We start from the raw sequence: 16,478 nt of genomic DNA, 5'->3' as shown, positions 1-16,478 counted from the left end.
TTAAAAATGATTATTATGGGACAGAATTGAATTTTATGCTGTATCTGTTGGGAATTATTTTTGAATTTTTATATTTTCTCTCTGGAGTTTAACTGTGATGTGGCCGACAATATGTAACAGTAATTCTGTCATATTTTTTATTTTCTAAATCAATCTCTTCAATTTTTTTGTCTCTTTATGTAATTATAGTTAATTTGATAAATTAATAAATCAGAAAGGAGAAAAAGAAACTTTCCTTCTGCCGATGATTCACTTCAACATGTAATTTAGTCAAATTTAATCTCTTTATTTAGAATTTGATAATGAACCCTCTCTTCTTAATTTAGTCTTGTATGATGATTCGTAGGCAGAAAATAATTTTTCTTTATAAATAGATACTGATTATAGAATATATTTAATAATAAATTGAAAGACTAAATTTTGCTGTTTAATCATGTCCATTATATAAACAATATTTTAAAACTAGTCTTTTTTTCTCTTGAAGACTTGCATCTCTTTATTATGTCCTCTTAGGATAATAACATAGTAGTAAACATTTTAAAAAGAATAATATGTGAAACATTTGGCATAGTCTAGTTAGTTCTCTTCTTCAAGTCCCAAAGAAGGTAACATTTGTAAATTGAGACTTGCAGGTTTGATCATACTTAAGAATATCTTAACATAATTGGCAGATCACAATAACTTAATTCAGAAGTGTTAGCTTTTAGTTTAGTTTATATATATTTGAATGAGAGCCACATGGTTAACATAGTTTGCTTATCCAAAGTTTAGCATCACAACTAAAAAACATATATGAAAAAAGGTTTTAAAATTATTCACTTAAAGTAAGTAGTGACAAACAGGGAGTTAGTTGTGGTTCATTATCTGGCAAAATATATATTTTACTAATTTTTAAGATTTATTTTAATGAAAAGGGGTTCAGAAGTGCTTGGCTATGTCTGTATTTCTGTTTTTGATTTTTCCCTAATTCAGAACAGTAACTATGGAGTACCAGTCTTACCAAACAAATGCCAAAGTCAGAAACATATTTCAGTTTTTGTTGTTTGTTACATTTTCTCTTCTAGACTCTGTAGCTAAACTAATCATCTGTGGGGTATGTTCATGTTAATATCAATTTAGGGTCCTGAAAAATATAAAATAGTACTTATTGTCATCATACACTGGAGCTGACCCTTTCTCTTCTTTTCTTTCTACTTAAGTTTTACTTATTGTTGACACATCTCTCTCAAAGATATATTGCAAAACTAACAGTAGTGCTGGTATTTGTATCCTGAGCAGAGAGCACAAGTGGGGAGAAGAGAGAATCTTTAATCATTATAAGGCCTGAGCAACCACTGTGGCTCTATGCTGCTGAGAGTTAAAGATTGGCATGCCGGTAATAAGATTGTAAGAGAGAGAGGAAAACCAAAACAGAAACAAACAAAAAACAAAGGCATCTAACCATCAAATCCAGTAGCATATGTTGGAAGTGGCAATCAAAATTTGGATTAGACTAAGAATACTTTGATAATTAAATTATATATCGCCACTCCTTGAAAATGTATGCTAATGTCTCTTTTTGGGGCATGTAGTTGAATCTAATCTTTTTGTGACAGTAATTGAACCTAAGTTTCAGTTAGAGTAGAGTAGCAACTGGGGAAGCCACCTGCCTTCTTATGGCTGGTAAGAAGTACCGAGTCTTCATCTTCCTACTTACTTACTAAGGAAAGTCTGATCCTGAACTTAACAAAAGCAGCAGCTATAACATTGTTCTGGAAAACTATGATACGTATGCCACTGACAGGCTGTTTTTCTTCCGTTCTTCTCAAGGTGAAAATATACAGAAACCCAAGATGAAAGTATCCACCAATCTCTAAAAAGTGGACTACCATGTACTTAGAGGGAAAAGCACACTACTTTAGTAGTGTGACAAGGCTGAGTTAAAAATCTGACTCTTTTTTGAGTCTTATTTTAAGAGTATAACAGTTGCTTTGCTGTGAGGAGTAAATAAGATGTATACAAATCAACTGGTAAAATACTTGTCTTCAATAGATGGCAGCTGTTGCTTCTCTCTTAATTTCAGAAATGTTGAATTGGCTTTTTCAATCCCAATGTCCCTGATTCTTTGAGACATGCTTCTTATTACTCTCAGGTACCAGTTATGTTTATATGTAGAAGTGTTCTTCACATTATTTTTCTCTGAAGTAACACAACTGATAGAAATATGAAAGTTCTACTTATGCTATGAGGTCAGGTGACACTGCTGACCTAGATTGAGCACAAGGAAAACACTCTTGGAAACCAGCTATTATTTTGCATGCAAATGGTTCAGTATGCTTTTGCTCTGGGGGCCAGCAAGGAATCATGGTGGTGTGAGATTTCACCTTGTAACTGGTCCCTTATGTGAGGCAGGCTAGATGGCATTCTGGTTGTAGCCAGATACATGAAAAAATAGTGAAGAAAAATTCTGCTTCTTTTTACTCAGAAAAATGCTTTATGATCAGCCTTCATATGTGAAGAAAATAAGCCCCAAATACTAAAACTCCACATTTTTAAATTTATTATTTATAATTGAAACAATAATTGCACTTTTTTATGTGGTACAATGTGGTGTTTCAAAGCATGTGTACAAAGTATAATGACCAAATCAAAGTGATTATCACATCCATCATTTTAAACATTTATTATTTCTTTGTGGTAGCAGCATTCAAAATGTGTTCCTGCAGAAGTAGTTACTATGGCATATTACATTAGGTATCTCAGTATCAGTTCTCTACTGCATATTTTAGAAAATATATTTTACTTTTTTTTCACTTTCTTTTTTCTGGGGTACAGAATAATTTATTTTTCTTCTATTTTGCTGGTACTAGACTGATCCAAAGATCCTGGAAGTAGCCTGTGATCATTTGATAGGTTCATGTACAAATCAAAAGGGAAGGTCAAATATTTAACAAATATGATTTTCTGTATGATAGGTCAAGGTGGGAGAATCACCTATGGTCAGGAGTTCGAGACCAGCCTGGCCAACATGGTGAAACCCTGTCTCTACTAAAAAAAATAGAAAAACTTCACCAGGCATGGTGGCACATGCCTCTTGTCCTAGCTACTTGGGAGACTGAAGGAGGAGAATCACTTGCACCTGGGAGGCTGAAGTTGCAGTGAGCCAAAATCACATCACTACACTCCAGCATGGGCGACAGAATAAGACTCCATCTCAAAAAAAAAAAAAAAAAAAAAAAACACTCAAAACATTGGAATAATATAGTAGCTGTAGCTGGTAAAAGAGTATCTCCTTTAGATACTCATAAGTTTCCCAAGTAACTACTCTAAGTTTCAAAGACCTCTTTAATCACTATAGGTAAAATGAAGAATACTAAAATTTCACTGCTGTGAAACAAACTAAAATGTGTTTGACATCTAAAAGCTTTTTGTCATTGATGTTGTAACACAAAGAGTTTTTAAAGTTTTTGGTTGATTTCTGCTGAAATTCTGCTTCATTATAGTCTTATTAAAATCCCCCAGGCTTCTGAAGGAAAAGATTCTTTCATTTAAGATATGTACATTTTTTATTTTAAAAAGTCACATAATAACTGGAGAACAAAACAAAAAATAATTTACTGTTCTCATGGTTTTGTGAAAAGAATGTTTCTGCTGTCTTAAAATAAATGAGGGCTATAAGACCAACTGCTAACCAATCTTTTTGGGGCATGTGACAGATGATGTCTGTAAAGTTCATAGGACCTCAGGGGAAAGGTGCTATATATAAAGACAAGAGCTATTAAAAAGTAAGTGCTTTTGTGGAGGTAAACTACAGTTCCTAGCATGAGATTCATATTTCCAGCGGCTGAAAATAGGGACCAAGTAAAACACATTTGTTGGGCTTGTCATGCCTGAGACAGTAAGCCCCTCATTTCAGAGTGATGTCCCATGGAAGGAAACTAATCATTTTCCATCACCTCAGTCCTGCCCTCCATGCAATAAAACATTTCAGCATACTGGACAGCTTCCACAACTGGGCACAGATCTCTGGCCATGCTGCTTTATGGTTCTCGGCTTCTTTGTCCTCAGGCCCTACTTTCTGGAGCCTCATGGGTTCTCAAGGGTTTGTGTTTCTCCCCCTGCATGACTTTAGTTACCATGCCAGTGTTTCTGACCAAATATCCTGTTTCTTTTCTAAGCCCCATCACTTTATCAAACTGTGGGGCATGACAGTATCTTCTGCAAAATTGTTAGAATATCAACACTTTAAAAAATCTCTATCTCCTTTAAACTTCTTTATCCCTAACACACCCCGATCATATAGAAAAATGGATTTCTTCTACTGTTATATATTACCAGGAGTTGTAACCACATTTTTTTTTTTTTTTTTTTGAGATGGAGTCTCGCTCTGTTGCCCAGGCTGGAGTGCAGTGGCATGATATCTCGGCTCACTGCAAGCTCTGCCTCCCAGGTTCACACCATTCTCCTGCCTCAGCCTCCCAAGCAGCTGGGACTACAGGTGCCCGCCACCATGCCGGGCTAATTTTTTTTTTTTTTTTTTTTTTAGTAGAGACGGGGTTTCACCATGTTAGGCAGAATGGTCTCGATCTCCTGACCTCGTGATCAGCCTGCCTCAGCCTCCCAAAGTGCTGGGATTACAGGCGTAATCCACCATGCCTGGCCGTAACCACATTTCTTACCCACAGAAAACTCTCAACTCATAGTTCATATCAGTGTGTCAGGGTACTGCTACCCATAGCCCTTCCTGGATTTTATTTTTCCAGCATGTCTTTTTTCCCCCCTTTACTTATGAGCCACAGAATCCTATGCTTGTTTGTACATATTATTACATTTGTCCCTTCTTTTGATTTTCACACATTACCAATAATATATAATTATCAATATATAACATTGGCAAAGTGGCTTTTTTTAAAGATTACTCTTTTAAATGTCAGGAAAAAGAAGAGATGAGAAAAGTCCCGCAAAGGTATTGTACACCAAACAATATTCCTGGGTTAAACAGAACCCCAGAATTACTGTGAAAAATCACTCAAAAATCTTATCCTGTTCTCTACAAAGAAAATTTTAATGCTTAAAAAAGTTTAAAATCCCAACTTTTCCTCATTTTTGTTTGAATTTATAAAGCAATGTAAACCATTTGAAACCATTTGAAAAACAAGAATGTAATAAGGAGGAAGGCTGAATTTCCATTTGTGATACTTCGAGTCTATGTACTTAAGTCTGGCAACAGGTCTGCGCTTTTACAGTGAAACTAAAAAAGATGCAAAATTTTCATCAAAGTATAACAAAATTGAAATTTGTAGCTAGATTACAATATACTTAAGATTATAGAAAATTTAAGTACATATTGAATTTAAGTAGATAAATTCTATCTTCCTCATGTTCCTTAAAATCTGATATAAAAATGATCTATTCTGTATTCTGGGTGGTGAATTCTATACTTTTTAAATGATCAGTTTGTAAAAAGGGTACAATTCGAGTATAATGTAGAGTCATAGAATCCATAATTTCACAGTACCAGAATCAAATTTAATCACAGGTTGAAAATAAGTGAAGATCAGATAGATGTGTGGATGTGAGACAATGCACTGATTTGACTACTGCTAAGGAGTCCATAATGGATACTACAAGAGTCTTTTTGAAATGAAGAAAAGATAATTTGTGCACCAGTTCCATCACAGGTGTTTTGGGTTAAGCAGTCAATTACTGTGGGTTTAGAGGAGAAAAAAGCAAACTGGAATGTATGCTAACATCTCAAAATGATATCAACGTTTAGACTCTGATAAATCCTCAAATGAATGTTTTTCAAACTGTGTATCCTAGAGGGAAACTCAATGATCATATTTGGAACCACTTATCCTTATAACATCAACATGTGTCTGAAGAGCTGTTTTATGTCAGAATCTCCTTTAATAACTGTGTTTAAAGAAATAAACATTTTGAAAGTCACATTTTCCAAAAGGAGTGGTCTGAAATACAAAACCAGTGAGTTTGGGATAGAGCTTTGGTTTGCCAACCTACCTTCCCTGTGACTACAAATGTGAAATAGTTTCAGTTGTGTTCTTAGGCAAATGTGACCACAATAGCCTGACCTCAGTACTTATATGAAGTCATTTGGGTTAGAGTAACAGATCTAGAAGGACTGAATCTCCAGCCTCAATTATGGCAAAATTTAGTAGTTCAGAACTCCAGCCTCATCTACATCCTTTTTGATCTCTGTATGAATATAATAATAATTTCTTAGAAGATATAAGTCCAATCCTATCTTTGTTCACTGAGTTAATAAAACTGTAAAATAATATGCCCACATATTTGCTGCTTAAATTGTTTCACACTGAGATTTCTGTACAATAATTTTGAGGAGAAAATAAGATGAACAAGGTATAAATAGTTCTTAAACTTTTCATGAGCAAAGATTTAATTTTTTTGTTTTGTTTTTTGTTTGTTTTGTTTTTGTAAATCAAAAAAGACGATATCTATGCCAATAACAAACTCTGGATGCCTACAATTATAGTCATTACCACTTTCATTTCATAATCCCAGTATTATATGACACCCAAACCTGAAATAATTGGGAATAAACAATGTTTCTTTATGTCTAACTGCCACCAGCAAGATGACTGAAATGTTGGCACATCCTTCAAGAGTCTTTTCAGTCTCCTCTCTGCTGTCTCTTCTTCCCTCCCATTTGTGTGTTTAAGCTTGAACAGCTCTCAGCAACCAAGCTTTTTACCTCCTATTACCACCCCATCCATTTGGCAGATCACATCCCTACCCTCTTTCCAGTGTCCACATCAAGGCATGGATATCACACAAGGGAATTTTTCTCTTGCAATTGGAGCCACTTTATCCCATCACTGGCATTTTCTCTTGCTTTGGTATAGTTATTGATGCACATTGGAACTCCCAGTGTTGTCAGATTGCTGCTCCACTCAGCTTTGAGCTGGTACTACTTTCCGAAGTCAAAGCTGATGACTAATATAGAAGATTGTTTTGGAGCTCATTCTGTTGCTGCCATCCTAACCCAATGTGGAACTGCTCAGAAGCCATTCTTCTTATATAGAGAGAATCTTTGTTCACTACTTGTGTCACAGTCTGTTAATGAAGTTCCAAAGTAGTGCTACCTTGTCTTCCCAGTATTTTAGAGACTTTGGGTACAAAGGATGTATTAGATTTTCTTTGATTCCCTTTCTTTCTAGGAGTTACACATGCATCTATTGGAGCTATGCCAGAAGTAACTCTGAGATACAGACTTAAAAAAAATCACTGTGGCTCATCTTTTCCTTAAGATGACTTCTTGCCCACGAAATTGCTCAATATTCTTTAAATATATGCTTGGTGAATCAAATCTATCACTGTTCTAGCTATGCCTGAATGTGTCTGAATCCTAAGGTGACTAAGCTTGGGCTCAAGCTGGTATCCTTACCATCCTTTATTTTAATGTTCTTTTTGTTACCTCCCCCCCATTTGCATTTCCACTGTATATTCAATGCTTAATCTTTATGTATATTTTTAAAGTAGAAACTACTATAAAACAAGAATCAGCTTTGAAAATTAAATCCATGGTGATACACACACGTAAAGGTAATGTGTTTCTAAATCAAAATGCTTTAGGTAGGCTTCTTCAGTTATATATTTGCAATATCTAAAACATACCGTATGTTTAATCATACCATTTTAAAAGTTCAAATAAAGTTTTATAAAGAATTTACTATTTTTTAATACATGCAGTGTAGTCTAGGTTTCTATCAGTACTTCTACTAAAACAATTATTCAGTCTTTGAAAAGGTTTAGTCAGCATAATCAATATAAGTGTATTGTGTCTGAAAGACTAGGTCAAATAGTTAATGCTTCTATGGTATAGCTCAAGACCAAAGGTAACTGAGCAAGCATTAACTTATGGAATGTTAATAGTCACCCCATTGCTGAAGTAAAAAGGAAACCAAGAGGAAACTTAATAATATTAAAAGTTATTTTAAAGGGAGTTCACATTGGTTTGAAGGGTACTTTGCTTCACATACAATATCCACCTTTGTAAAACCCAAGAAACCCGTATTTGTAACATACACACATCTTTACAGTTTTTAGAACATAAATCTTCAGAGCAGTATTATTTCTCCACAGATAAAAATTAAAATATTGAAAGTCTTTGGAATAATAACAAAAGAAACCCCTTTGCAACCGAAAGGAAACTTGGAACTTCTTGTTAAGTGCTTATTTAACTATAAAAGAGTCAGTGTGTGTTGTAATGAATGGAAAATTGATTTTATTGTATTCCATTTATGAACATCTCACAGCAACCTATTTCAGTATTAGAAAGATCATATATTAAAAATGATTTCTGCAGTCATCAATGTATACAAGTTAAAATTTAGTTCCTGTTAAATTAACACTTCATTAAAATATCAAAATAAAAGCTTCGACAAATACTTTTTTATGTTGTACTCCAAGACAGAAAAAAAAAATGAAAAAATTTAAAGAACAGATTGCCAGTTATTCTATTCTATAACAGTTAAGTTTCTCAGTTCTTTTTTTATTTTATTTTTTTTTTCTTTTGCTGAGCTCTCTGTCACTGGAAACATCTTAAACCAATTTCAAGTGCTACACCTGAATAAACATGTTGTAAAAGTGTTTATGTATTGAAGTGGGTCAGTTCAAGGTATGGTATTTGGCTGGAACTTCTAATTTCTCTTTTTACAGTGAAAGGGCTGCCAGAAGGAGGAAGTCTGAGCTGAATTAATACATTTGTTACAGTGGAAGTAGAATGGAAACTGCTTTGACCACAAATCAAACTGCCTCTTTCATTTATGCCAGTGATAGAGTTTTTCTAAGAAATATAGACTCTGGCATAGAGCCACTGTAAGTTTGCATTTAAAAGAGAAATCTATATGCTTATTTGTTTAAGGTTTACTGCTTTGATTATTTGTAAGTCCCTTCTCTGGTAGGACTGAGTATAGTGGCATTTGTGAGGCAGATGGCCATTTTAATACTTGTAGGAATTGAACAACTTTTCCCAGTAGGTCGTAGGACAATTGTGGAGGATACCTATGCTGTCTGAATTGATGCAGCCTTTTTTTTTTTTTTAACCAATACCTCCGCATTTAAAGGACCCCTGTGTCCCTCTCGACAGCTGCACAGCCTCATGCGACACGGTCTCATTTTCTGACAGTAGAAGGTCTCTGCACAATAGAAGTACACACAAAAGTTTTTATGCTGCCAAAATAAATTTTGTTAAGAGCGAGGGCTTATTTGCTAAAATGCCATCGATGCCATTTCGGGGACTGGCTTTCCTTTTCTTTCTTCTAAGGTAGGTCAGGTTTTATAATGGACTCAGGTTGCTCCATAGTCTTTACTGAATACATATTTTAAGAAAACACGCACATCTCTCATGGGGCAAGCCAGAGTCAATCATGCATATATTTCAAACCACATTATATATTATTCTTAAAAGATTGCTAACTTCTGTATCTAGAGTAGCAACTTTGCATAAGATACAAGTAATTCTTAACTAAATTTACAATTTAAGGTTAGTTTATCATCTTTGAATGATTTTCATTGAACCAGATATCAATAGTTTTCTTTTCCACATATATAGAAAATATAATTTTCAGTGATTATTTTAAATTAGAAGTGCCTAATGAAAACTATTAAAAGAGGATACTGTTAATACCTAACTCTAAGGCATTTGTGGAATCAAATTAAATAATGCATGGAAACTGCTTAGAAAAATGCCTAGCACAGCAACCACTCCAAAGTGATTTGACATAGTTGTAAGTATTATTATTATTACTAACCACATGGGAGAGGTACTTCATCAACTTTATCTCTAGGGCACCTTGACTTTTAACTCACTCCTATATAGGTACTGGTTGTGTCCCTTTTCATTGATACATAACCATATCAAAGAACTCATAAGGGTCTGAGGCACAGGCTAGTTTATAGGCAAATTTGAGTCTCGAAGCTCATTTGGATTGTTTTTTCTTCTTTCTGAGAGTCTCCAGGCTTGGTTTGCCTCTTCTGAATTCCTTCAGTAAACATTTAGGTGTGTCAAAACTCAGAAGGGGAGGAATTCCAAAGTTCCTGTGTTTATTTCACAATGCTTCATATTGATAATTATCAGGTTGGTGTTTTGCCACTACTTTTAATAGCTGCGGCTTAAAGCAGACCTCCATCCCCAGACTAGGCTTCCAGAATGACTTGTGAAGAGCTTTAAGTATAGTGCACAGCTTAGTAAATGTTGCTGGGCACTGGCCAGAGGTGAAGGTGGAAAGGCTATCAGCACTAATTAACACTTGAAAGGTTTCGAATAGGCTGGAGAAAGTAGAAACACCCTGCCAAGTATTTGGCTTTTATAACTTGAAGGAAAATTATAGAGCATTCAGTGCAGAAGAGCCCATAGCTAATATTTTTTAAATTGCTATTTAATGTGGACATTTCCAGGCGAATGAGTAGTCAAATCTTCCAATTTATAATATTCCTAACTTCAAGGTCTCAGAAGCTATCAGTGAGTGAAAGCAGCTGGAGGGTGTTCTGTGGTGGAAGAATGATGCAAGATGAAAAACCATGCATGGATAATGGTCTGTAATAGTAAGCCTCAATATTTATAAGAATCTTGGCCTGTAAGGAAGGCATTCTGATAATGTTTTAAAACTTTTCCCCTTTTCAAAGTACCCTTGGAATTCATTCACATCAGGTAATTGTTCTTTCTTTTTCATAAACCAAGTGCTTTTGTATTACGTTCTAGGACGCAGTATCAACGTAAAATCTGCTGGACTCGTGGGAAGACAGGGACCTCAGTCAAAACAACCTTTCATGGTGGCCTTCTTCAAGGCGAGTGAGGTACTTCTTCGATCTGTGAGAGCAGCCAATAAACGAAAAAATCAAAACCGCAATAAATCCAGCTCTCATCAGGACTCCTCCAGAATGTCCAGTGTTGGAGGTAAGAATAAACCCAAGCAGCAGTTATGCACAGAGAGTTATGGGGTCGTATGTTGCAAATCAAGTAGCCACAATAAATTTACCCTCTGTATATACCTTCAGATGGTATATTAAATCTTCCAGTGATGTTTCTAGCATCCCAGAATGTTTCATCAGTGAATCACTCAGTAATTCATTTTAAAATACGTATGAGTTGCTTTCATATGTTGAAAGATTCAGTTCAAATTCAAATCAGGATGGCAGTAATAGAAATATGAAATGGCTAGATCAACAAAATCTCGCCAGAACTGAGCTACACAACTTGCTGAGCTAACTTCCTCAGGGCCTCTCAAAAATGGATGGGCAACCAGGTAAATTAAACATAAAATCCTTTCTTTAGTACTTAAGGCAATACATTTGAATTATGCCACTCATTTTTATTTTTCTGAAATTAGCAGGAGAATGACATGGAGAAGACAATGATTAAAACAATATTTATCTTTTTATTTGGAGGACTGTTATCTAGATAATTTTCTTCAGGTGTGTCTACACACACACTCACACACGCAATCTTTCAACAAAATATTACAAATGCACAATTGATGTCAAAGTCCTTGCAAATTAATCTGTTAATTATAGGGGGATCAAATTTCAATTGATCAGAAAGCATCTAACTGCCAAAATTTGTAGTGGCTTAGTCGTATTTATACCAAGAAGTACCTTGTTTAGTCCAGGATGCAAACAGGAAGCTGTTAGATGAAAATGGTGGCTATTTTAGTCCAAAAAATTGATTTTGTTAATAAATTTGAAGGGGGAACTCATCCTGGAACATCTCCATTTAGCACCACATACTTATCTATTTGTCAAATATGCATTATTCTGTGTTAATGGCCAATTTATGCATAGTACTCTGCCAGGAACAATGAATGAACCGATAAACAAGAGTCATGATTCCTATATATATTATTTTAGCAAATTGAAATTCTAACTTCAAACAGTCTTTGCCATTATTCCTAAAATCTTCATTTTTTCCAGGTTACTTGAAAATGGCAGATCATATAGCAGCTATTTATTACTCAAACATGCATGAGTGTTTAGATGAGAAATAGATGAAGACTTTTGTTTGGTTTTATTTGCTCAGAGATGCTCCATAAAATTACTAAGTGGAATTCACTGTACTCTTCCTAAAGGGAAGGCACCAGGAGAATCATGTTAGAAAGAAGTCCTATTTGTGTGTCAAGCAACAGAAGCAGGAGGGAAGATTTCTGTATGGAATTGTATTATACTGAATTAAATGCTACTTATAAAGTGATGTTTTAAAATAATTTCCCAACAAAGAAATTTAACCACTTTTAGTAAAGCATGACACTAGTGCCTTATTACAAAGCTATTTTTTAAAGATCTTCACAAGATATTTAGTTTGGCAAAAAGTTGTAATTACTTAATATGAAAGGTGGAGAAAAATAACTTTCTAAGACCTTTTCTTCCTGGTAAATACTAGGCTGTCAAACTTGTATATTTTTCTTTTCATGTAGAATGGTTCTAAGTTCGGTTGAAATGTTTTTAATTTAATGTAGCAGACTGTATTAAAAAAAGTTTTGCTAAACCTTGAATAGAATAGTAAATAATTTTGGAGGAAATTACAAAGGGAAAAGTAGAAGTTACATACTTATTATTAGAGCTCATAATGACTCTGGCAGAGGTGTTTCAGTGACTGAAATCATCAAAGTCCTTTTCCCTATTGGTTAACTCTATTTATCTTCTCTTTCTGACCACAAGAAACAAATGTACGTCTATAACCAGAGATGAATAAAACACATGGAGCAGAAATCATGTAACTTTTCACCAGTTTCCTAACACCATTTAGAGTACAAAATTATTCTAATATAGACCAATATTTTCTTTCTGAAATTTTGTCATTGGCAACCATTTCTGTGAAATATGTGGTAGATGGTTTTGGAGTGTGTTCATATTTTGATAATAAGAAGAAAGAAAGTAGCTGGTTTGTGTCTATAAGACTTAACCTTTCAATAGGTAGTAATCAAGCAGTCTGGGAAAATCCTCATAGGATTTGGCGTAAAAGACAGGGCTTTAAGGAAAGGGAATGCTAATATAAACAGAACATTTGACACTTTGGAGACTTGAAATGCCAGTGAAATTTAAAAATTATCCAAATATAAATAACAAAGTTGTAATAGTAACAAGATTTTACAATAAAATATTGTGCAAAGGCTCTATGGATAAGAAGGGGTGGGGTTGGGATGGAGTTAGGGAGGAAAGTTGTATTGCAGGTTTGCTTGATTGCAAGTTTTTTTGCAAAGCATATTGTCAAATGTCGAAAATCTCCATTAGTAGAGAAGAATTAAAACTCAAGTCATTTCTGCTATCTTTATCTCATTTCTTTTCTACTTCAACGATTCTTGCTTTCTGACTTCCCAGTGTTCTTTTTTTCTTCCATATTCCTGTGGGAGAGCATAGAACAGTAACCAGCACAAAATAGGAGTCCCCAAAATACTTGTTGAGTAAATTAATGTGTTGACAGCATAGGAAAAACTAACTTCCTTTTTCAGGTAAAGGTATATAGAACCATTACTTCCAGGTTTCCTGCAGAAACTGCCCGGCACTGCTTGTTCCTCTTCAGGTTTTGGCAAGATGGTTGAGCAGATACATTGTGGAAGATATTTCCTGTTTCATGTTGAGGCAGCACAAAGGGTATTTCTTTGAATTTGTGTGTGAGAGGAAGAAAAATGGAGCCAATAGCTAAATTCTAAGCTAGCTATTCTTGAAGATATAAAGGCACTAGGTTAATACGACTTTTTAAAAAAACCTCCAGAACATGATGCTATTTGAAGGAGTATATTCAGTGTTGAAAAGAATAGAGTACAGGCATACGATGTTTTATTGCATTTTGCTTTGTTGTGTTTCAAAGATAATGTGTTTTTTTTACAAACTGAAGTTTTGTGGCAGTCCTGCATTAAGCAAGTCTATTGGTGACATTTTTTCCAAAAGCATTTGCTCTCTCAATTTCTCTGTGTCATATTTTGATAATACTTGCAATATTTCAAAATTTTACTATTATTATATTTGTTATGGTTTATGTTATCAGTGATCTTTGATATTTATTGGTAATTGTTTTGTGGCACCACAAACTTTACCCATATAAGATGGGAAGTAAACGTTATGTGTGTTCTGGTTCCTCCAACAATCGGTCATTACCCCATCTCTCTCCCTTTTCTTGGGTTCCCTATTCCCTGAGACACAACAATATTGAAATAAGTTCAGTTAGTACCCCACAATGGCCTAAAGGTGTTCAAATGAAAGGAAGATTTGCATATCTCTCACTTTAAATCAAAAGCTAGTAATGATTATGCTTATTGATGAACACATGTTGAAAGTCCAGATAGACCGAAACCTAGGCCTCTTGTGCCAAGCAGTTAGTCAAGCTGTGACTGCAAAGGAAAAGTACTTGAAGAAAATTAAAAGTGTGACTTCATCAACATAATAATGATAAGAAAGTGAAATCGTTTTCTTGCTGATGTGGAGAAAGTTTGAGTGGCCTGGATTGAAGATCCAACCAGCCACAACATTCCCTTATACCAAAGCCTAATACAGAGCAAAGCCTTGACTCGCCTCAATTCTGTGAAGGCTGAGAGAGGTAAGGAAGCTGCTGAAGAAAAGTCTGAAAGTAGCAGATGTTGGTTCATGAGGTTTAAGGAAAGAAGCTATCTCCATAGCAAAAAAGTGCAAGGTGAAACAGCAAGCATTGATGAAGAAGCTATATCAAGTTATCCAGGAGATATATCTAAGTAATCACTGATGAAGATAGCTACACTGAACCACAGATTTTTAATGTAGATTAAGAAGCCTTATTGAAAGAAGATGTTATGTAGGACTTTCATAGCTAGAGAGGAGTCAATGGCTGGCTTCAAAGCTTCTGACAATCTGACTCTCTTGTTATGGGCTAATATACCTGGTGAGATTAAGTTGAAGACAATGCTTATTTACCATTCTGAAAATCCATGGACCCCTAAGTATCATGCTTAATCTACTCTTCCTGGGCTCTGCAAATGGAACAACAAAACCTGGATGAACAGTGCATCTGTTGATAGCATGGTTTACTAAATATTTTAGGCACACTGTTGAAACCTATTGTCCAGAAAAAAGATTCCTCTCAAAATATTACTGCCCATTGACAATGTGCTTGATCACCCAAGAGCTCTGATGGACATACATGAGTAGATTAACGGTTTTTATCATGCTTGCTAGCACAACATCCATTCTGCTGCCCATGGATGAAGGAGTAGTTTTGACTTTCAAGTTTTATTATTTTAAAAATTTATTGTGTAATACTGTAGCTTCCATAAATAGTGATTCCCCTTCAGGATCTAGGCAACCTTCTGGAAGGGATTCACCATTCTAGATGCCATTAAGAACATCCGTGATTTATGAGGGGTCGAAATATCAACATTAACAAGGGTTTGGAAGAAGTTGATTCCTACACCTCTTGGATGAGTTTGAGGGGTTGAAGACTTCAGTGGAGGAAGTCATTGCAGATGTGGTAGAAATAGCAAGAGAACTTGAATTACAAGTGGAACCTGAAGATGTGACTGGATTGCTGCAATCTCATAATAAAACTTGAATGAATGCGGCGTTGCTTCTTATGGTTGAACAAAAAAAGTGGTTTCTGGAGATAGAATCTTCTCCTGGTGAAGATACCGTGAATACAGTTGTAATGACAACAAAGGAATTAGCATTTTAAATAAGTTTATTTACTAGAGTAGAGGCAGCATTTGAGAGGATCAACTCCAATTTTAAAAGAAGACCTACACAAAGTAAAGTGCTATCAAACAGCCTTGTGCACTACAAAGAATCTTTTGTGAAAGGAAGAGTCAATCAATGTGACAAATTTTATTGTCTTTTAAGAAATTGCCACAGCCACATCAACCTTCAGCAATCACCAACCTCATCAGTCAGCAAGTATCAACATTGAGGCAAGACCCTTTGTTAGCAAAAAGATTACAACTTGCTGAAGACTCAGATGATCACCGGCATTTTTTAATCAATAGATTATTTTTAACTAAGGAATGTACATTTTTAAATATATAATCCAATTGCACACTTAATAGACTGCAGTATAATGTAGCCATAACTTTTACATGCTCTGGGAAACCAAAAAAATTGATACTCACTTTATTGTGATGTTCACTTCATTGCAGTGGTCTGGAACTAAATTCACAGTATCTCCCCAGTAAATGTCTCTGACATATGCCTGTATGAAGAACCCAATGGCAAGTCCTGGATCATTACAGAACTGCTAAGAAAGGTTGCTTATTGTATGCTGGATACTGAGAATCTTTGAAAAAGAATCCAATCATGTAGTGGCCCTGCCTACATCCACGGTGATTTCGCAGGGCAAGTCTTTGGCATAGAGGTGCTCTTCAACTTACAATGGGGTTATATCCCAATAAACCTAACAAAAGTTTACAGTACTATAAGCTCAAATATCATAGCTTAGCCTAGCCTCCCTTACACATGTCCAGAACATTTACATTAGTGTACAGTTGGGCAAACTCATCTAACAA

At 35.0% G+C, this 16,478-nt stretch overlaps 1 protein-coding gene across 2 annotated transcripts in view; it reads left to right on the top strand.

Annotated features, from left to right (window-relative positions):
- The window catches only part of BMP5 (bone morphogenetic protein 5), a 122,695-nt gene that overhangs the window by 93,150 nt on the left and 13,067 nt on the right, over nucleotides 1–16,478 (top strand). For both annotated transcript variants that reach the window (XR_646077.4, XM_003897760.5), the window contains exon 4: nucleotides 10,724–10,918. Coding sequence is in view for 1 of the 2 variants with exons in the window: in XM_003897760.5 (XP_003897809.1) it covers nucleotides 10,724–10,918 (195 nt within the window). In the remaining variant the exon portion in view is untranslated. The remainder of the gene's footprint in view (nucleotides 1–10,723; nucleotides 10,919–16,478) is intronic.

This window comes from Papio anubis, chromosome 6 (assembly GCF_008728515.1).
Source record: "Papio anubis isolate 15944 chromosome 6, Panubis1.0, whole genome shotgun sequence".
In the NCBI taxonomy this organism is placed as follows: Eukaryota; Metazoa; Chordata; class Mammalia; order Primates; family Cercopithecidae; genus Papio; species Papio anubis.
The sequence above is the reverse complement of the archived record's forward strand: the minus strand, read 5'-3'. Positions and strand labels throughout refer to the sequence as shown.